The 21800-nt window shown below is 39.1% G+C and overlaps 1 protein-coding gene across 1 annotated transcript; it reads left to right on the top strand.

Annotated features, from left to right (window-relative positions):
• On the top strand, positions 1–21443 carry MPP4 (MAGUK p55 scaffold protein 4). Its single transcript, XM_054278454.1, has 21 exons — positions 1–55; positions 611–732; positions 1625–1702; positions 2383–2463; positions 3005–3136; positions 5131–5212; positions 6347–6432; positions 7401–7472; positions 7892–8088; positions 9206–9270; positions 10050–10067; positions 11077–11115; positions 11832–11852; positions 13100–13114; positions 14574–14615; positions 15424–15594; positions 16292–16372; positions 17330–17423; positions 18225–18333; positions 19956–20090; positions 21067–21443. The coding sequence occupies exons 1-21, from the start codon at positions 22–24 to the stop codon at positions 21256–21258; spliced, it is 1866 nt and encodes a 621-aa protein (XP_054134429.1). The 5' UTR covers positions 1–21; the 3' UTR covers positions 21259–21443.
• The last annotated feature ends 357 nt before the right edge of the window (positions 21444–21800 follow it).

Here is a 21800-nt window from a genome sequence, read left to right as displayed (position 1 = left end):
TCTCCTTGAATAAAAGAGAAGATGGAGGTGCCAACAGTCAGCAGTAAAGATAATGGTAACTTTTGCATCTCTTTTTCAGTTTTCTTTCTCTTTTCAAAAAGTTCTATTCCTTGATCTCTGTGACTCTTCTTCCATTGAGTCATGAGAGAGATTAATGTGTCTTGAAGTATTACTACTCAACAATTGGAATGATTCTTGATGTTCAGTGGTGGTATGCAGTTAACTTAAGAGAGCATCAGAGGAGAATACCTGGTATTTGTTTCTGAGTTATAAAGCCAAGGAGTTTTTTGTTGTTTCACCTTTTTTCGGTAGGAGATATGAGCTTGAACCCAGACTGTTACATGTGACATTGCCTGCATGGCTTTCTCACAGGGCAGTTGCAAATTGCTAGCATTGACCTAACCTGCTGGCTAATAACATGGTAAAATAGCTCTTATGCAAGAGTTGATTGCAGGAAAAAACAAACCAAATCAGACAGGAAATGTCTGTGCATTTCTTAGAAGTACAAATTGAGGAAAGGTGCATTTCAAAGGTCTGGGTCACTGTTTGGCTTTGGTTGGTGTTCTCTTTGTACTGAAGTGTCTTGCGCTTTTCTGTTTCTTGGGCTCAGGTGTATCTCATGTTCTGACTCTAGCGCTGCAAGAGCTCAGCTTGCTCTGTAAGAGGGATGTCAATGGCGTTGGCATGCTCTATGAGCTGCTCAGATCTCACTGGCTGCAAGCACTGCTCAAGGTAAGCTGCCTCACAGCTGGGACAGCAAGGTCACCTACAGAACAATCTCTAGGGAATAGCTGCTTGATTTTGTCATATGAGGACAATAAATGCTTATTTACACTACGTGCTGATAGTCCTGATGTCAGTTCTAACATCAGTAGTCACGGTAGATGAAATCTTTTATGCTTTAAAGGAAAATAAAGTGTTCTCTTTCATAATATCCTAGACATTTAGGCTCTTCTACTTTACCTGTCTGTATTAAGGCCAGGGGACAGACACTGAACACATCAATGCTCAGTTGTCTTTCCTGTTCTTAAATTTCTGTATGGATATGCATCCCACTTCTTGGCCTGTGGCACTGTGTTTTGTTTTGCATTCATTCATCTGATGTGTAATTGAAGATCTCATATTGTTAGAGAACAGAGTTCTGACTGGTGTTTCTATCTTGAGAAGAATTTTATCTCTGAGACAAATTCTGTAAAAATTCTGCTTTCTTTAAGCAGGATTTTTGAAGTCTTTGATTTTTAAAGAGGAGCTTTTACTGGATAAGAATGCTCATAAGAGTATTTTAAATGCAGCAATTATGTCTTCAACTAGAGGAAGGAAAGAGGCTACAAATCAGAGAATTTATTATCAGGCTATTTACCTGTATAGACAGCTTTTTTCCTAGGAAAATTCAAAACTACAGTATAACTGGCTAGCTACCTGGTAATATGGAAAGACATTAAGTTCAAGGCTCAATTCCAGATGTGTCAGATATTAAGAACTGAGATTGCAGACTCTGGAGCTCTAGTTGGACTGAGAAGTTTCCAGAAATAGTGTTGTCCATTGCCTGTCATGTATGTATCTATACGATCATGTGAACTGGTCAATGTCATTGCCTTGTTTTGTCTGTCATGGCATGCAACAGATTTATGAATGCCTCCAACAGTATCTTGGAAAAAGACCAGCTCCTGTCATGCTGCAGGCACATGCGTTGAGTCGTGAGGTGAGATTGTATGCACACTTTATTGCTTTACTTACCCAAATGAAAGCACTCTGCTGCAGTTAAGTGTTCTGGTATTAATTCTGTGTCTCAGGTCTAAGGACAGTATATCAACTTGAAACTCTCCTTACACATCTGTAAAACTACTCAACAGCCCTTACTGGGGGGGCAGGGATGGCATGAGAAATGGGCACAGCTGTGGCTGCTGGACTACGCAAATCCTGGCCAATGTACTGAACACAAATGTTAATTGTTTAATCACTGACCACGTATTTTTCTTCCCATGTAACTCTGTGGTTCAGCGTTATGGCTACAATCAAGCAGACTGATGTGAGGATATTGAAAAGCTTTTCAGATTTTTCTAATTATAATAGCTGAATTCTAAATCTTTTAATTAGTGGGAGAGGTAATGACGAAGTAGAGAAACTGAGACCAGTGATGAAATTGGTTGAGAGAAGGGAGCAAAAACTGATTTAGAGCACATGGCACTGTGCCTGAACTAAATTAAGCCTGGCTGAGTGTTGTGCAGCTGTGGTCATATTGTCCAGTTCTAGAGCAAGCCATATGGACATCCTCTGATTCACATAATGTGGGGGGGCTTTACACTTTCTCCATTCCTTTACATTCAGTGTAGAGCTGTCCTCTAGAATCCATTTCTGTGCTTACTTTCTTACATTTATCAGGTGGTAGAGTTGCTGCATGAAGCCCCTCCATCAGGAGAGGTCAAAGAGCTAAGACGGCTTCTGCGTTCTCCACACTTCAAGGCAAGTCCTGCATAAGGAAAGCAAAAGTTTGCTCATGGAGCCCTCTGCAGAGGGAATGGAAATGGATGGGCAGCTGTTCACAAGAATTGGTAAAGGGCCAGAGGAGACATAGTTTACTAATGATGAACTAATCTGATCATGAGATCAGATGTGGACTGTGTATCTGAAGTACCTGCAGTGGGCTGCATTTAACTTAAAGCTGTGTTTGAAACACATTTCTTACAAAGTTTTTAATTATGGGCAGTTAATGCAGATATATAAATCAAATTTTCCTTGAAATTGCAGAACCTGTATTCTTAACCCAAGAGCTCCAAATAGAAATATTTCTTTCCTCTTTTGAAGGTTTTCCACAAGAAATAGAGGAACTGTTCTTAAAACTTTCATGGTTTGATTTTATCGGTGAAAGAAAAAAATGTCAATAGATGCAAGGGATCTGTGTTCACAAAGGAACACATTCAGTGATATCTGGTTTCTGATTTAAAGCTCTGCTATTGATCTTTGCTTATGGGTTGGTTGGTTTGCTTGCTTCCATTTGTAACAGGCCTTGCTATCTGCTCATGATACTGTGGCCCAGAAAGATTTTGAACCAACCCTTCCACCATTGCCAGACAACATACCTGAAAATGAAGAAGCTATGAGGATTGTCTGCTTAGTGAAAAACAACCAGCCTTTGGTGAGGGACCTTTCTTGTGTCTGTCAATTTTTTTTAAGTTAGAAAGAATTAATAGTGCATTGGATGCATATTGGTTTCTTCCCAGGAATGTCATGGGGATTGCGTGCATTCTTGTCCAGATTTTACAGGATCACAAGAATTGTTGAGGCTGGGAAGGACCTGAGAAAGGACCTAGCCATGCATGGTGTGGGTGTAGGTTGTTCAGTACCTTGTCTGCTCAGTGTTTGAACATTTGGCAGATGTATTTTCATTATATGAGATAAAACCAAACTGGATTGAGAGTTATTCCCATGGCCAAAACAGAAAGGAAGGGAGGAGAGTTCTTTAGTAATAATTTGTACTTATAAGCAGCAAACACTGTATAGCTTAGCTAATCTGTTTTAGGAAAAGATAGCTGTAATATTTGAGATAGAAAAGATTTCTAACTGTCAATCAGTGAGGTTATTTTAGTGTGATGGAAGTTGAAGACATTGAAGGACTTAGTAACTAATACATTACAGCCCTGGAAACTGCAGGCCTGTCAGTCTCACTTCAGTGCCTGGTAAAGTTACAAAGATTATTCTGGGAGGTATTGAAAAACACCTGAGGGACAACACAGTCATTGGTCACAGCCAGCACTTTGTGAGGGGAAATTCTTGTTTATCAAACCTGATTTCCTTTTATGACAAGGTAACCCAGCTAGCTGATCAGGGGAAGCCAATTGATGTAATTCTTCTGGAATTCAGTAAAGCTTTCCATATTGTCTCTCGGAGCATCCTTCTGGACAAAATGTCCAGCACACAGCTGGATGAACACATTATGGGATGGGTGAGCAGGTGGCTCATGGGCTGGGCGAAAAGGATTACAGTGACTAGTGTTACGTCAGACTGGGCACTTGTCACTAGTGGGGTTCTGCAGGGCTTCATCCTTGGCCCTGTGCTCTTCAACAGCTTCATAACTGACCTAGACACAGGACTGCAAAGAGTTCTGAGCAAGTTTATAGAAGATACAAACTAGGAGTAGCTGTTGACTCCCTTGAGGGCAGGGAGGCCCTGCAGAGAGACCTCAGCAAAGGAGAGGGCTGGGCAATCACCAACCATGTGAAGTTCCACAAGGGAAAGTGCTGGATTCTTCTCCTGGGATGGGGCAACCTTGGATGTGTGGACAGACTGGGGAATGAGGTGCTAGAAAGCAGTGCTGTGGAAAGAGACCTGGGGGTCTAGGTCAGTGCCAAGTTGGATATGAGTCAGCAGTGCCTTGGCAGCCAGGAGGGCCAAGCGTGTCCTGGGGGTCACCAGGCACAGCATCTGCAGCTGGGCAAGGGAGGGGATTGTCCTGCTCTGCTCTGCACTGGGGCAGCCTCATCTCAAGTGCTGTGTGCAGTTCTGGGTGCCATGATATAGGAAAGACATGAAACTATTTCAGAGAGTGTCCAAAGGAGAGTCAGGAAGGTGGTGAAGGGCCTTGAGGAGAAGCCGTGTGAGGAGTGGCTGAGGTCACTTGGTCTGCTCAGCCTGGAGGAGACCTCTCTGCAGTCACAACTTCCTGTGAGGGGAAGAGGAGGGGCAGGCACTGATCTCTGCTCCATAGTGACCAGTGACAGGACCAGAGAGAATGGCCTGAGGCTGGGTAAGGGGAGGTTTTAGATTGGATATTAGAAAAAGATTCTTCACCCAGAAGGTGGTTGGGCACTGGAATGGGCTCCCCAGGCAAGTGGTCCCAGCACCAAGTCTGCCAGAGCTCAGGAAGCATTTGGACAATGCTGTCAGGCACAGGGTGTGACTCCTGGGGATGGTGCTGTGCAGGGCCAGGAGCTGAACTCAGTGATCTTTGTGGTCCCTTCCAACTCAGCTTATTCCACGATTCTGTGGTTACTGCTATATCCATGTTGTGGTAAAAAGGCTGTATCCTTCAATGTCTTTGTGTCAGCCTGAAGATCACACTTGTGATATGGAAGGAAGCTCACTTGCGTCCTTTGGTGGTCGATGTGTTTTTCCTGTGCTCTTTCCTGCCAGGGTGCCACCATTAAACGCCATGAGATAACAGGAGACATAACGGTTGCCCGTGTGATCCATGGTGGGCTGGCAGACAGAAGTGGTAGGTGGAACCTGAAACAAAGTGATACATAAAACTGAACTTGAAATAAGATGTTTGAAGTAAGACAATACCTTAGCTTCTATGGTTAGTCTTCCATTATGGAGCAAGATGATGTGCAGAGGGGACAGCATTGTAAGCAGTCATGCATTGCAATGACTTTCATTCTGACTTCATAGATTTTCAGATTAATTTGCTGGTTTAGACTGAGTTGATGAAGAAATCCAGTTTTCATTATGTATTCTTGGCACCAATACCTGGATATCCCAAATTGCAGTGTAGTATGAAATGCAGCACATTCCCTAATGGAGAAATGGTAAACATCAATAGCTGGTGATTCTAAAAGACAATGGGCTTTAAGGAGTATGTAATAATACTTTTTGGCACTACTCTACTAAACACCTTGCTTAGCACTAGTAGCTAAGCAATCTTGCAAGGAGTTTCCTTGGAAATGTTACTACTTTGTCATCCTAGAATTGAATGTGTTCCATGTCCCTTAGGAAATGTAATGTAATTAAAATGTAAAACATCAGAAGTAAAATTCAATCTGCAATCATTATAAAATAGTTCCTTTTAGTATTTTCTGGCCTTTGTATAGAGAAGAGAACCCAACTTGCAGAAAATAGCCAATTAAGTTCCTAGCTTGACTAATATTTTTGAGTTAAAGGAACACGGAAAAGAAAACAATATTGTGAAGAATTTACTACAAAGGACAGAGAGGAGTCCCAGGACCTCCCACTGCACCTGGAGTTTTTAGGGGTCTGATTCCAAGTCTCATGGTCTATTAATACAGAATTTGTTCATAATTTACTTTGAGAAATGGAGCAACATTAAAATGTTTATGCTAATTTTAAGGTATATAATCAGCAGATTGTAAAGATGTCATATGGGGGAGTGGGAAGGATTAAGAAAGCTGAAGCACGCAAGCTCCTTGTGACCTGCAGCAGTCTGCAGTCCTGTCCAGGAGCAGTGCAGCTCCTGGATATCCAAAATGCCTTCCTCCATACATGGTGCAGGAAAATTTTAATGCTGACTTAAAACCTGTGATATTTCTGTGTGACCCTGTCTTGCCTATTCAAGATAAATCATGATGTGATAAAACTCCTGCTGCTGTTTTCATATTTGTTTTCATGGTAGGGTTGCTGTATGCTGGAGACAAACTGGTGGAAGTAAATGGAGTTCCTGTTGAGGGACTTGACCCTGAGCAAGTCATTAATATTCTGGTATTTAATATTTTTAAAATATGTTTTCTATTTTGTACCTTAAGATTATTTGTATGCTCACTCTTTTACACATCTTGTACATGAGAAAGCCTGGAATTTTTAACAGAAAATTCAGATTGTTTCCTTACTGTGAATGAAGTTCTCAACTGCTCATGAAATCAGAATATATGAAAGCAGAATTAAATCTAACTTCTCTTCTGGGCAGATATTACCTTAACTGTTACTCTTCCATCTGCAGCTTCTGGGAAAAATACTAATTTATTCAGCCTTCACTGATTTGTAACTTTTTCTAGAAGTGCCACTCAGAAATATTCCACAAGAAAGTCGTGGAAAGCTGCTATTCTAGTAAGAGTCCATGTTACAAAATGCACTAAAGCAGAGTGAATGAGCTTGTAAGCTACACACCTTACCTTGCAAGAAAAGGGCAGTGTAATTACTGTTGTCAAAATTCTCATGAAGAAATCTTTTGAGGTGTCCCTGTTTTGTCATTTTGTGCACAATTTTTCAGGGTTCTTAACTGTTAAGTGCCAGCCAGTGAGGTATTTCTGTGTGTAATCATACCAAACCTGTGCCATTGCCATGGTTGTACCATTTCTAGGTATAAGAAATACAAACACCATTGGAATGTTTAATTACTAAATTATGTTCCTCCCCCTTTATATAACCCATCTAACCAGACTCTCTGCTAATTTAAATAAGATTTCAGTAGAAATGTTTGGTATGAATCAATGCTGAAATTATATATACTTACAATGAAACATATGTTGCATTAAATTAAAAAAAATATTTAGCAAAACTTTGATGTTTCATTTTGGAAAAAACATAGTATTGTCACATTGACTCTGGCTAACTGAATTCTATCTGTAACACAAACATTGCAGTATCCTCAAAGCCATGCTCTCTCTTGCCTATGTTTGATTATTTGTGTTGAATACCAACCACATTTTAATTATTTTCTAATCGTTTAGGCCCTCTCTCAGGGGACAATTATGTTCAAATTAATTCCAGTTTCTGATCGGCCTGTCAGCAACCAAACAACAGTAAGAAATATTCTTTTTCTTTTCCCAGACTAGTAGCAGTAGTGCCCAACTGTGGTGTTGCCTGGAAGTTTGTTGCAATCCCTAAAGTGTTACCTTGCCTCTATGGCTGCCTCTCAGCTGTCATCAATGTGGTGTTGCTGAACCAGTAAAGACAGTAAGAAATGTAACTGTAATAAAGGCACTTTCTGAGTGATCTACAAGTTGAAGGTCTGTTCTTTTCATAAAGTATGAGATAAATGTTTTTTTTTTTTTTTCCTTATTTAATAAACAGAGAGCATTTAAGGCTTGATCTGTTTTTTAAAACTTGACTTCACCATTTGACTGAAGTTGCAGCAATATCTGGCCCTGTGATTGTAAAGCCTGTGTTCCGTCCATTCTGGACTTGGCTTCTGCTCACTCCTGTATGTTCTCTTTACTAGCTGTACGTGCGAGCAATGGCAGATTACTGGCCCTTGCAAGATCCTGCCATTCCATGTGCAGATGCAGGCTTGCCTTTCAAGAGGGGTGAAATACTCCAGATTGTGGACCAGAATGATGCTCTCTGGTGGCAGGCCAGGAAAGTTTCCGATCTCAGTGCCTGTGCTGGACTCATACCCTCAAATCATCTTCTTAAAAGGTAAAAAAATCATCATTTTCCTGATTTCTGATTAAAAATCAGCCAGTTATTCAAAATTTTCCTAAGTTTTGTAGCAGTATGATTCAGAGTGACAAACATCTTTCCTCTTTCTGATCTCTGACTTCTTGGTATTTTTCCCTGAAGAGCACCTGTGTGAGAAGAAGCTTTTGAAAACTTCTTGTATAATCTCAAATTGCCATTGAGATTGTATAATCTCAAATTTCCATTTAGGATATTTGCAGCACTTATCCAGTCTCCATGTTAGTTGCTAAGACATCTAGGAGAGTGTAGCAGCTGAAATTGAGGGCCCTGACTACTAAATGATCATCATCTATGATGGAAAAAAAAGCAAGGGGAAGATAGGGATACTTAAAGCATAGTATATTTTTCAAGATGTCCTGTGATGCCTTGCATCACTAAAGATGTCCTTGCATGAGTGACCTCTTCAGCTTTGGTCAAAACTGAGTAGACCAGATTAGAAGAACAGAGAAAAAAAACCAAACACTCAGGAAAGAACAAGGGTCTCATGCCTATTATTTTCTGCATAAATTGACCATTATTTTTACACTACATGAATTCAGAATCAGAGTTCTTACACTGCTGTAGCAAACTTTCCAATCTGATCCTTTAACCACATGTCCTGTGGTACCCTCAGGATAATGTAAGGCCACGCACTAGCACATGATAAACTTGACTTTATAATAAATATAAGCCTACCTGCAGTCTGTATAATTCAAGGTGAAATGAAACTGGGTTGTGACTCAGGCTGCAAGAGCTCTGTGCAGTAATGGAGGCAGCAGTACTACTACCCCCACCAGTAGCACACTCTTCTACTTCCAGGAGTCTGCACCACAGTATGGCTTATCTTCCTGTACTTTTGTATAAATTCTTATTACTTCTGGGCTGCTGATTTAGAAATTTGAATACTTCTGATAGCAGATTGGTTTTATGTCAGGTCTTTGCAGTGGGCTAAAACATTGGTAATGTTCCAGTTCTTGCTGTCTTCTCTCAGTTGAGTACTGATCAATCGTACATGTAAGCAGTGAATCTGACTGGAGCATAATGTGCTTGTGGACTGTTTTGTTTCTTTAACTGTGATAAATTTATTTCTATGTAGGAAGCAGCGAGAGTTCTGGTGGTGTCAGCCCTTCCAGCCCCACCTCTGTCTCAAATCATCAATGTGTGAGTGAAAAGTTACTTGAGTGATACAGCAGGAAAGAAAGATCTTGTCTCTGTTGCAGGGACACTGAAATAAAAGCTCATGCAGTTCAGCTTAGTTCAAAGACATTGTTTCTGGAGCCATATTGTAACCTTCAACTGTATTAACTATCCCCTGAAAAAAAAAAACTTACTGATAATTGTACCTGGAGTACCAATGGCGGAGATGGTTGTCTCCAGTGTACCTGACATCTGACCATAAGAGAAGCTGTGAATTCAACTTCTTCTAAAGTCTCTACATTCTGGGACCTCACTAGGCCAGCCAGTTCTCTCAAGGAGAGTTGGCTGTAAGTCTTGAGGTGACAATTGTGCTGGCCTGGATTTCTGGGGACATAGATACCAGCTCTGCCACTGAGAATTGCCATGTTTGGAATGTTTCTTTGCCATCAAAACTATTGAGAAAATAATAGAACTTATTTTCTTGAGGTCCAAGATAAGTTATGCTGTCCTTGAATTTATTCATAGTAACAATGCAGAAATATTATCTTCTGCAAACTATAATTTTCTGTAAATATGCAATTATTCCCAGAAAAAGAATGTTCTTCCTGTTTCTTCTGTCCCCATTTCCTTCTATGGCTCTTTATGCAAGTACAAAATTTTTCTCTCATGATAAATGCCAGGGGGCATGTGTTTCATTCCCTAGGATTCTGTTTGCATTGATTGCATTGCTTGCTAGAGCTGAGGCTGTCTTTCACCATAATTTTATTGCATTTTAACTGCTTCAATGGATATGCTGTGAGCAGTAAGCACTGTGGAAGAAGGTAGGAAATCACACCTGGACTGCATTGCATTTCTGTACCTGGAACCAATATGACACATGGTTTTACAGGCTTTTTAAAGAGTTACCAGGAATTAGGCATTTTGATAAGTACATGTGGAAGAAGCCCAAGTTCTTGGCATTTTTGTGTGCTTAACATAATTGAAATCCAGCCTTTTTTCACCTAATAGATACATACATTGTCTGAAAGTGGAAACCTTAGATGTGCATTATCTGTCAGGGAAGTGACAGTTTGAATGGGTTCTTTGAGGAAAGAAAGACAAAATTTCCTCTTTCTCTTTTCTTCTCCTTCTTTCTCTCCTAGAGCAGCTCTGAGAGAGTATTTCTTCAAAGGATGCATATGGGCAGAATGTGATTGACAGATACTCTGACAAGTGCCCTGTAACTGGCAAATAGCTCCTGCAGGGCCTGTCTGGAAGGGTGTGCAAGAACAAAACACTAACAGTGCTGTATTGTGAGCCCGTGAGATTGCCCAAGCTCATGTAATCACATTTCTGGGACATAAATTGATGTAGTCTGGGGATTGAGAAAGAACTTAATTGATCTTTCCTTTTCTTCCCCATAAAAATAATAATAAAAATAAAAAGCAAAATACTTTCCTTGAGTGTAGCATGTTGGAAAGGTATTTAAAAGCTATAAGAAAGAAAATTATATTCCCTCATGGTAATACTTAATAAATAGATATCTACTGGATAAACAGATTGACAGGCATGTTAAACCTTTCATTATTTCAAGAGGAGAATAAAAGTTAGATGCATTTGTCTCTCTGCCTTCAGAGCACTCACTTAAGAGTTTTTGCTCACTGTAATACAAAGAACATCACTAAACTGGAGTTAACAGTTAAAATTCTTAAAGATGTCTAAAGATGATTTGAGCTTCACCTATCTTGTTTCTGATGTCTGAGTTGAGTCTTGTAAGATCTGTAAGGGTGTTTTTCCTCTCCAGTGCTTTTCTGATTCAGATGACTTTTTTTCCCTTGTGTTGATCTGTAGAGGATGACATGCAGATTGACGAAAAGTGTGTGGAAGCAGGTAACTGAATTCACTTGAGATTATTCTATTTGCTTCAAGGCAGTAGCTAGTTTAAAGCCTCATTTCCTAGATAAGGCCACTCATTCTCCTAGTGAACTTAATGGTAGAAATTCTATTTTTCATACCCTGGAAACCTCCTCTAGTATTAGTGTATTAAAATGAGCTGTTTGGAGTTCTGTTGTACAGTGCTTATGGTCAAGTCCTTTGACCAGCAAAAAAATATTTGCTTGAATGAGATGCAACTGCTTTGATTCAGGTGTTAGATTGTGGCTGTAAAGTTACCATGCTTTTTTGCCTATTTAATGGCACAGATTGTTTTGGTGTTGGAGAACCCACACAGTTCCTTGTCAAGAAATCTCTGATCTTGGGAGGGCAAGGAGCAAGAATAGGTTTTTGCTTGTGGACACTTGAGTGTAAAGATGGGTAGCTTGAGTTGCTCCCTAAAGCAGTGCAGTTCATTCCTCCTTCTCCAAGGTAATTGAGAAGCTCTCATGGAGGGATGTGATCCTGTGGGACTTTGTGAAGAGATGAAGCAGTTAATTCAAGTATGGTGAGCTGCATTTTGCCACCTCAGGTAGAGGCAGCTGGGGAAAGTATATGTGAGACAGACTGACAGAAGCTGGAAAACTGATTTCTGATTCTGATATTCATTAGAAGGAAAAGAATTAAATTTTGAATTTATTTTAATATCTTTGCTATCTGGATTACTAAACAAGATGAAGAAACATTTGAGTCAGGTAAGTTCCTGTGACCTAACTCTAAGTTCCTTGCAATTGTTCTGCTGTGAGAAGGGTGTCCAGAGACAAGCATCTTAGAAACAAGCAGGTGGCAAAAACCAAAATGCCACTTCAGCTTCAGGAGGAGCCATTCTGGCTTGAAAAGTCATTATGTAAAATCCTGTTGCTTTAAGTCTTCCTCTTGCTCTCTGATTACCTTAGTAGTAAGGTTTCTGTCCTCTTATCCCACAAGTGTGAATGTTTCTTCTCGTGCATCAGCAGCAGACCTATTTATCCAGCCCTTGTCAGCTGTACCCGTGCAAGCTGTGACAGCAGGGGCTGGACTGATGTCAGCAGATAATTGGATTACCTTCAGTAGCATGCAGGCCTGAATCCCCAGTGCCTGTAGGAGTTGATGTGGTAAAGAGGAAAGCTGCTTCTACATTCCTGATTGTGGGCATGGCTGACATACAGGAAAGAAAAATGCTTATAAAATTCATTATTTATATATAAAAATTACAATCAATAAGTACTCTTTTTTTGACCAAACTGACACTGGGCGTTTTGGTTGTTTGTTTGGTTTTTTTTTCATTTAGGAAGCAGCTGCTTATTAACACCACGTTGAGAGTTCTGCAAAACTTAAATCTTCTAAAATAAATCTTTTCTCCCCTAAAATAAAACTACTGCTAAACTTTTGAGGTATTTGGTAATCTTGTGATGAAGAGTGTCATTTTACCTTAGATTTGCTCTTCTCCACAAGGTCTCTACTTGCCAGTTCTTTCTGCACCTTCTTCTCTTATCACATGCGTTAGTTCTCTTCTACCTCTCAAGCAATGCCCAAGGCTTTTCAGGCATAACCAGCAGGTCTGCAGGGCAGTCTTTTGTTTTCAGGCTAGGATGTTTCTGATAGCTGCACTTGGGGATTACTGTTGTAAATCCTGCTCAGTGCTGAGTCAGCTGTCTGCTGTATCCACACAGTCAGAGGAATAAAGGTGCAAATATTTGCTATCCTATGTTCCACTTTAACCACTTTTAGAAGTTGCAGATTTTGCACTACCATACTGAAATAGATGCTGCAGTTCTTGCATTCTTTGGGAACTAAGAATTCATGCTCAAAGAAGCATATTTTAGATTTAATGTCTGTAGTACCTGTTTTCTACATTCCCTAAATGCGCTGGACAATGCTGGTTGGATTTTTTGTTAGAACATAGTATAGACTTTCTTCTCAAAACTAATTGTTTTATATCTGTCTTTATCTGAATCTGCAGAGGAGCTTAAAGAAGGTAACACTAACATTTTTCTGTGTCTCCTGTAGCAGTAATCTAATAGAATTTACCTGTGTTTATGCTTTAGCAGGAACTACCACTCTTCTTGCAATACCCAGTAGCTGAATCGCTTGTTCCCTGTAGGATTCTACACTGCATTCCATACCACAGACAGGGTAGATAAAGCAGAAAGATTGAAACATCTTTGAATGATGACTCAAGAGGCTTGAAGATAGATGGGCATGTATCAGCTGAACATTACTCTGAACATTGCCCTGAATGAGCAGTTTTGTGCCAAGGAGTTTTTCCCATAGTCATTAACTAGTTATGTTAGTATATATAGAAATATATGTTAGTACATATAGAAATGTAGGAATAAAACTGCATTGTAATGGTACAAGTAATGAAGAGTGTATAGATGTGAAAGGTGCATCTAATTTTGTTTCAATACTTCCATGCTTATGAGATAACTGTAAATCAAAGAGTGCTAAAAGTATTTCAAAGCTTTGCAAATGAAAATAATGCTTTTCCTTGGAACAAATACTGCTTTTAAAGACATGCCTATGTCTTCTGTATCTCATTCTTGCTTTAACAAGGCCAAAATAAATGGAATGCACAGTTTGGATAACTACATGGGTGGTTAAGGGAAAATAAGGAGTACTTTTTGAAAAGAAAGCTAAACACTGGCGCCATTCTTTTCCTTGATTTGTTTTCAAATCACCTTTCTCAAATAGTTTCTATACTTTCTGAACATTGGTTTATTGGAAAATTGTTATGTTTGAGCCTTTTATGAGAGATTTAATTTTTTAAAAATACAGAGTTTTAGAAGTCTCACCTGAATAATAAAGCCTTCATGATGAACAGCCTGAGAATGAGGACAAAAAGAATTGGAGGAAAGAGGTTAGGCTCACATGTTGGAGCACAGACATCACTGATCCAATGAATAAAAAGAAGCAATTAAATCAGGTCTTCATTTTGCCTGAAATATCTGAGCAGACACTAGTTGCATTTTCCAAACATGCTATGGGGCACAAACCGAGTTGCAAAGTTTTTGTTTCTAATTTTGAGCTACTGACTTGTTACTATTGTTTTAACTAAAGACTTCTTGTAAAATAGATTTCACCTGAAAAGCTTAAATTATGTGGAGGTTTTTTCCACTAATTTCAATTTCAAAACATTGTCTGACATGTAGATATCTTGGGAATTAAACAAATAGAATTTTAAGTTTCAAATTTCATTTAGGAAGTACCAAGATGTTCTATGTTTATTTTTTCTCACAATAACCCTTTTCAATTGGTCATTGGTCATGTGAAATACTTTGATATTACAGAGTATCATGCTTTTAAAATTATATTAAGCATCACACTTCCACATATTTACTGAAACTCCTTTTTTCCTTAGGATCAGCAATAATTGTTTGCCATCTAGCTTTTAATTTTCTCTTTTCTTTTTCATTTCATGGCTATTTGTATTCTAGAAGAGGAAGAATTTGGTGAATTTGGTCAACGAGTCTTTATTGGTATGCAATGACTAAAGATAAGTAAAATGTTTGGGGCTTGATCTAGTTTGAGTGCTTCAATGAAGTTCAATAAAAAGCTTTGCTCTTTACATCACTTAAAGACTTACTAAATGGAATACAGCTTAATCTGTTTTCCAAACATCAGGAAGCCTCTTTCTTCCTAATAATGCTCAATATCTGCATTTAAATCTTTCTTCCTATTAGGTTTCTATGGAGACTTGGTCACCGCTATTTAAACTTGACTTCATGATTAATTTTTCTCAAAAGTAATGTCTGTCATCCACTGAGAATAATCATGAGGGTTTCATTAGAAAAGTGCATCTATATGTGAAATCTTCAGAGTTGGATGGTCAAGTGGAGAAACAAACCTACCTCTATGGTTATTAAACCATAGTGACCTTTAAACTACATGTTCTGGAGGTGGGAGCAAATGTTCCAGACTTGCCTCGTGAGCGTGAACCACCTACACTATAAAAGAAGTTGACCTGTTCCCTAGGGATACCTCAGGTAGTCAGAAACTTCCTCTGCAGCTTGTCTTGAGGATCTTTCAGAAGTCTTTAATTCCAGGCTAATTTTCAGGTGACTTTCAATAGGATTTTACCTACTCTGTAGCTGTCATTTAATGCTCAGAGATTCTACCAAGCTGTCATATCAAGTGCAGCAATGAAATTCACTAACCCTCACCTTGCAAAAACCTCAGTAAAGGTAATATATGTTGTGTGCCTTAGCAAGAGGCGCTCTGGGCTCCAGAGCCACTTGCCTGCAGTGGGCTGTATTTGCCAGCGGTGTGCCTTTGCCCCCTCTGCAGCTGGGTTCCGCAGGAGCATGCGGCTGTGCCGCAGGAAGGCCCGCCTCCAGCAGCAGTCCTGCTACTCGCGCTGCCCCAGCAGCTGCTACAGCGCCCTGGCCGCTCCCTACGAAGAGGTGGTCAGGTACCAGCGGCACCCCACAGACCGCCACAGGCTCATTATCCTCGTGGGTAAGAGCTCACCCCTTCCCAGGCACGTTCCAGCAGGGGTTTCACTTCAAGAATTATTGTCATTTGACACCACTATTGGGGTTAAAGTTTAATGAAGGTATCATCTTCTTTGCTTGAGATAGTGAGTGTTAAAAAACAGGAATAATAAAGTCCTGAGAAGAAGTTAGTTACGAATGCTGGTTGATAATGGATTTTATTAAGGAAGTGGTTCAGTTTTATATTCAGCTGTGACTGAAAATGATGAGAAAACATTGGTATCTTAATAGAAAAATTCTTGACATGGAGGCATTTCTACAAGCAGTGTTAAATGCATAGATATGACAATAAGAAGAATATTTAACTCCAGACTAGCACAATCTCAATCACGGACAGTATGGAAAGATACCTTTAATAATGCTTGTTATAGAACATACTGCATTAAGTGGGCTGCAGGCTCTCAAGGAGACTTTAATTGTAGTGACTGAAGGGAAGATGCTGTTCTGCCCTGTTCTATGGTCCTGATAAAGCAAACTGAGTAAAGGCAAATCCACTGTCCTTTCTAAGTCTGGAAGTATTTGATAAGTTTTTTGTTTTAAAATAGTACTGCTGAGTTGCCTCCTGGGTGTGGCAATATTGCTGTGGAGTGATTTGTACCCTGTCAGTAATCCCAGCTGCTGTTACCCTGTCAGTAATACCAGCTGCTCTTCCAACTCTCCAGGTCCCGCAGGAGTTGGTGTGAACGAGCTACGGCGACGGCTGATCACAAGTAACCCACGAGAGTTTCAAAGTGCCACACCCCGTATGTAATGCTTCTCCTCTTCCCTCCACTACCCCAGTTCAAACATGAATAGGAAATGCCAAGCACCTTCCTCTTGCCTTGTGTATTTATACACTCTTTGCTCTATGGCTGTTTCTTCAGCTCTATTGAAGGCAGTACTCTTTACTTTCTTAAGGGTTAGCTTAAAATACTATCTATCTCATTTTGGCAAATCAGACAAAGGTATGTTCAAGCTCCAGCTTCTGAAACCATTAAAAGCTTTATGGAGATGAAAAGTTATCTGCATGATTTGGTTTAACTTTAGTGCTTGCTTTTCCTAGATTTAAAAAAAACAACATTCTTGGAGATATTTCAAGTTCTTAGGGTTTAAGTACTCAGGTATGAGAATGAAGACAACAGAAGTTGGTGCTTAATAGGCTTTGCAGCTTTCCTTATTAACCTTCTAGTCTCAGATGAGACTTACGCAGCTTAACTTCTGACGTAACAACTGAAATTATTTCTACCTGTGCCTGTTTGGTTCTTGTAATTTAGATAACCAAACTGGAAATTACGTATCTGAAGCTAGCTGAAAATTCATGACTTAGTGCTTAAAATCCCAGATAAGGGGAAGGTGCAAGTGTGGGAAACTTATGGGATTTTTCTGAATGAACTTTAAAGAAAATTGCCTCTGAAGAGTAAAGAGTTGTGCAACCAGTTCCAAGGCAGTTCCTGATTGCTTTCAATCACAACTACTTGGATTAAAGTACTCTTCCATTCCTAGAAATATAGTTGTGCTTTGATAACTTTTGATGACTTGTCACTGGCAAACCATTACAGTATATGGGGCTTTTGTTCTGGATTAACAAATGGAAATAACTAATATTATTATTTATGAAAATACTGATTGATAGTTCTTCATGAAGTTCTCATTTTCACTTAATAAAGTTACAGTAATTTAGTTGCAGCTGGGGTTTTTCTGTGTGTTATATCATCCTTCAGACACCACTCGTGTTCAGAAAAGTTATGAAATGAATGGTCGTGAATATCACTACATATCGAAGGAAACTTTTGAAAACATGGTGTATAGTCACAGGTGAGTAGGAGAGATGAATTACATTTTTATTACCTGAAATGCAACATGATCCAAGAAAATACAATTTTGTAGTTGGTCTTGAGTCTGGGCTCCTCCACTTTTACTATGTATGTGTGGTGTAAATTTGTGTCAAACTACTTGAGACTATTTCTTCAAAGACTGTGTTTGTGCAGTTGCAAATAGCTCCTCCACAATTAATCTCAGAATCCTTCAAAAAGGAAGTGGGTTCTCTAGTCCTGAGCTCATTAGATGTGCTTGTAAGCTATGAGTTTAACTCTCCAGGAAACCAGACTGCTTTTGAAAATTTAGCAGTAAATCATACCTGTTCCTGACCTGCAACTCCATTGCAGCATCTCTGCAGCGATGACACACGAGTAGCTGAACTGTAAGGGCTAAATATTCAAGTGTCTGCTCCTTTCCATGCATGAATCACCTCTCTAAGACAGACCAGCTCAGCACTACAGAGGCGACACTCATTGAACTGTGCCCAGCGCCTTGAAATCTTCAGACTTAAGAAGTTATTTGTAGTATGTAATTGACAAGCATTGATAAGTAAAATCACAGCCTCTAAACACAAAATTCATAAAACCACGATGAGTAAAAAATGCATGTTTTGGAGATGAATTGTAATGGTTTTTGTGCCTAGTGTAGCAGGGAAGAGCAAAGGTGAACAGTATTTAGTGGGTTTTATGATCATTCAGTCCTGAGCACTGGATTGTATTTGAAGATTTCACTTTTAAATGGAATCTTTTTGAAACTCAAATGCTCTTTCATTTTCCTTCTTCCTCACCACTGTTGCAGAATGCTGGAATATGGGGAGTACAAAGGGTACCTGTATGGTACCAGTATTGATGCAGTGCGAACAGTCCTTGATGCAGGGAAGATCTGTGTCATAGATTTAGAACCTCAGGTGAGTGATAAAGGGACAGAGAATCTCCTGGAAGGAAAAATAATTTTCTCTACATTCTTGAGCCATTGGAACAGTGTTAGTTGCTTTGTCTTGTTTTTCACTGTACCTCATGGTGCTTATTAATAATAGATTATTCTTTTCATGTGTCTTAGGGGGTGGTGGTGGTGGTACTACAGTGACAAGTATGTTGAGACAGTTCATTTTTTACCAAGCCAGCAGCTGCATTATCAGTTTGAATGGTATGGAAATGAATTTTCATACTTACTCAAAAGTAAGGATTAGTCTTTCACGTGGCCACCTGTTGCATTGGATTTATTAGTCCTCCAAGCCCTACTGTTGAGAATTCTGTCCTTCTATTAGCAACCTCACAACATCCTTTGGTAAAAGCAACAATGCTTAAAGTAATCAAGCAAAAGCTGAAAATTTTAGTGTGCCTTTGTGCCTGCTTTTCTCTCCAGAAGTTACAGCACTCAGTAACCTGCTTCTTCACTTAGATACTGTTTTTCTTCCTATTTTATTTTCCTTCTATTTTTGCATTGAATTTGCTGATGAAGATAAGGCTAATAAAAGCCTGAGCTTGTAAATATCTAAGATACTTAGAGCTGTGTCTAGCTAAACCTTGCTAACCTTCCCTGAATTGCTTGCATATTTAGTACTTAGGAGCTGTTTGGGCTGTCCTGTTTAAACATCTCCTCTAACTGAATGTAAAGAGTGACACCATAACTCAGTATTTCTTGGATATTTCCCTCTACTTATGCAGAGCCAATGTGTCTGAGCCTTAGGCTGGGAGTGGCTTGTGCTGCTTAAAATAAAAATTAAATTACAAGATTTGTGGGGTACTCCTCAAAAACTGAAAGTGCTGTAAGAGGTAGGTGAGGTCACACCTTAGAAACTGTCCTTTGAGTTTCTTCTGTTACATTTTCAAGCAAAGGGGTAAAAGAGGCGTGTTGTGGTGTGGGGTGTGTGATCTTGCCACTTGGAAAGATGTGCCATTATGATTCTTTTTAGGGTGTGAGTTTAAAGGACAAGTTTTGGAAAGGATATGAAGTAAGATCAGTGAGGTAGCAGAACTACTGCTGTGTTGCATACTTTATTTTAAATCTGGTGGTTTGACCAAGTTTACATGCTATGATTTTCTTAAGTTTTTCTTTTTTTTTTTTCATTCCCTCTACTGCTCTGCAGTAATTTAAAAATACTGATTAGCATTAGGAAATGTTACACAGTAAAGGAGTTCTGAAAGCAGGATACTTTCTTCTAGCATGGAACAATAAAGAGGTGCTTGTTCCAAAAGTAGCTCCCTTACAGTCAGAAAAGAACAAGTTTCAAATGCATCTTTTATGTGGTTGATTGTAGAGATCTGTTAGTGACACTGTTCCATCATTCACTGGTACTGATAGCATCTCCTAATGAGGCTACCAAGCAGAATTAAGTAATTGTGTGCTACAGTTGCTTAACAGTGTCTGCTCCAGGGATTATTAGTGGGATCTTTTTCAAGTAAGTGTTCCTGAAAAAAGTGTCTCCTAGGTTTGGGGATCACAGTATGTTGTAAACAACTGGCTTTTTATGGGAATAAAGCAGGGATGAATGCACTTGAAAAACTTTATTTTACTCTTCATTTGTAGGGTATACAAATAGCCCGGACCCATGAGTTAAAGCCCTACATTATATTCATCAAGCCACCCAGCATAGGCTGCATGAGGCAGACTCGTAAAAATGCCAGGATCATTACAGATTATTATGTGAACATGAAGTTCAAGGTGAGATTTGAGAATAAAAGAGATTGAGTTTATTAATCTGAGATTCTGTTACTAGAACATAATGCATTCTACTATGCTACGCTGTTAACTCTTAAAAAAAAATTACTGTGTCTTTAGGATCAAATCTAATTTTTATTATTTTCTGTGAATTTTGTTGGGATTTCTTTTCCCTTTCCAGACTGGCTTTGAAGCATAACAATTGTAATTTGTAACCTAGGGGGCTGAGGCACTTAGCTTCAAAATGTCTTAAAGGAGAAGCTATTTTGCATATTTTTGTTTTATTTTGCTGTCTTGTGTCAATATTTGAGTCAACACATATGTTTACTGCTTGCATTGAAATACTTGGAATGTGCTTTGTTCAGAAGTATTATTATTTTTTTCAGTTATAAGAATGTATGCTTAGTGCCAGTATCAATCCTGTACTAAGTTCTGTAGCTAAAACACAGATCCTGCTTGCAGGAAATGCATCTCTTATATTTAGAATATATACAGCACTTTGACACAATTGTTTCCATGCAAATCATCATCAAATTTAGCATCTTAACCTTTTGTAGACCTCAGTCTATAACTATGTGGAAATGATTCATGATTGCTATGACAGAAAGTAACATGGACATGGGGAAATAAACCAAAATTTGGAATAAGAACACAAGCATTTGTAGATTTACCTTCCAGTCTCTAACATTCTCTGCCAGCACTTATCATTAGAGTAACTGTTTTAGGGCAAATGGAGTATCCTGAGACACAAGGTACTTCCTTGGGAAGCATATGGCAGGCAGCTCAGTTTTTGAGACCTGGAACTGACTGTAGCAGAGGTACTTTATTATAGCAAACTGTAAATGATATAAAGCAGACTGACATTATCTATTCACCTCTTGTTTATGGGGCCCAAGGTGTTTTGCAGATGCTGTGCAGGAATGTTTACATACACTGTCTACACCACACTGAAGTTTTATGGATTTACTCTGTCTCACAGGAAGAAGATTTACAGGAGATGGAAGAATCAGCTAAGAAAATGGAAGCTCAGTTTGGTCAGTTCTTTGATCACGTGATTGTGAATGACAATTTACAAGAAGCGTCTGCTCAGCTGCTGTCTGCAGTACATCGTGCACAGGATGAGCCCCAGTGGGTCCCTGCAGTATGGATATGCTCAGACAATCAGCCCTAATTCTAAGCAGCAGGCAGCTTCAGAAAGATTACAGCTTATGTTTTACTTCAAGAATAATCCTAATGTCAGGATTGCAAGAATTTATCTTTGTACGTGAGGGATTTGGAAGAGGATTAGGAAGGAAGCTCCAATGGGAGATATAATCATACTATGTTCTGTGTAGCTTTTGAGCTTTTTATGTTACACTTGGATCCACTTTTGTACAAAAAAAAAAAAGATACTGTGAGTACTCAATTACAAGAATAAAGAAAAATCTATTTTGTTGCATGTATCTGTGTTATTTACTTACACATAAGTTCAGAAAGGTCCTTTCCTCTCTTTCTGTTATGCTTGTTCTGGTTCTGTGATGCCTTTACATAGTGGAAGCCTTACAGATTATATTAAGTCAGAATGTGCTTTTTTTTTTTTGCATGGTGTCTGTCAGTAGAGTGTTATTTATGAAGGTATTGGTTTGTTGCTAATCCTTTTTACCTTTTAGGATAGGAGTGGTGTTGGTATAATATGAATTACTCCAAAACCCAGTTATCGTCATGATACGTGTA

Source organism: Melozone crissalis, unplaced genomic scaffold (genome assembly GCF_028551555.1).
Source record: "Melozone crissalis strain CALT ecotype California unplaced genomic scaffold, PUWL_Pcris_2 ptg000023l_1, whole genome shotgun sequence".
Lineage (NCBI taxonomy): Eukaryota > Metazoa > Chordata > Aves > Passeriformes > Passerellidae > Melozone > Melozone crissalis.
Note: the sequence above shows the minus strand (reverse complement) of the source record. Positions and strands in the feature narration are given on the sequence as shown.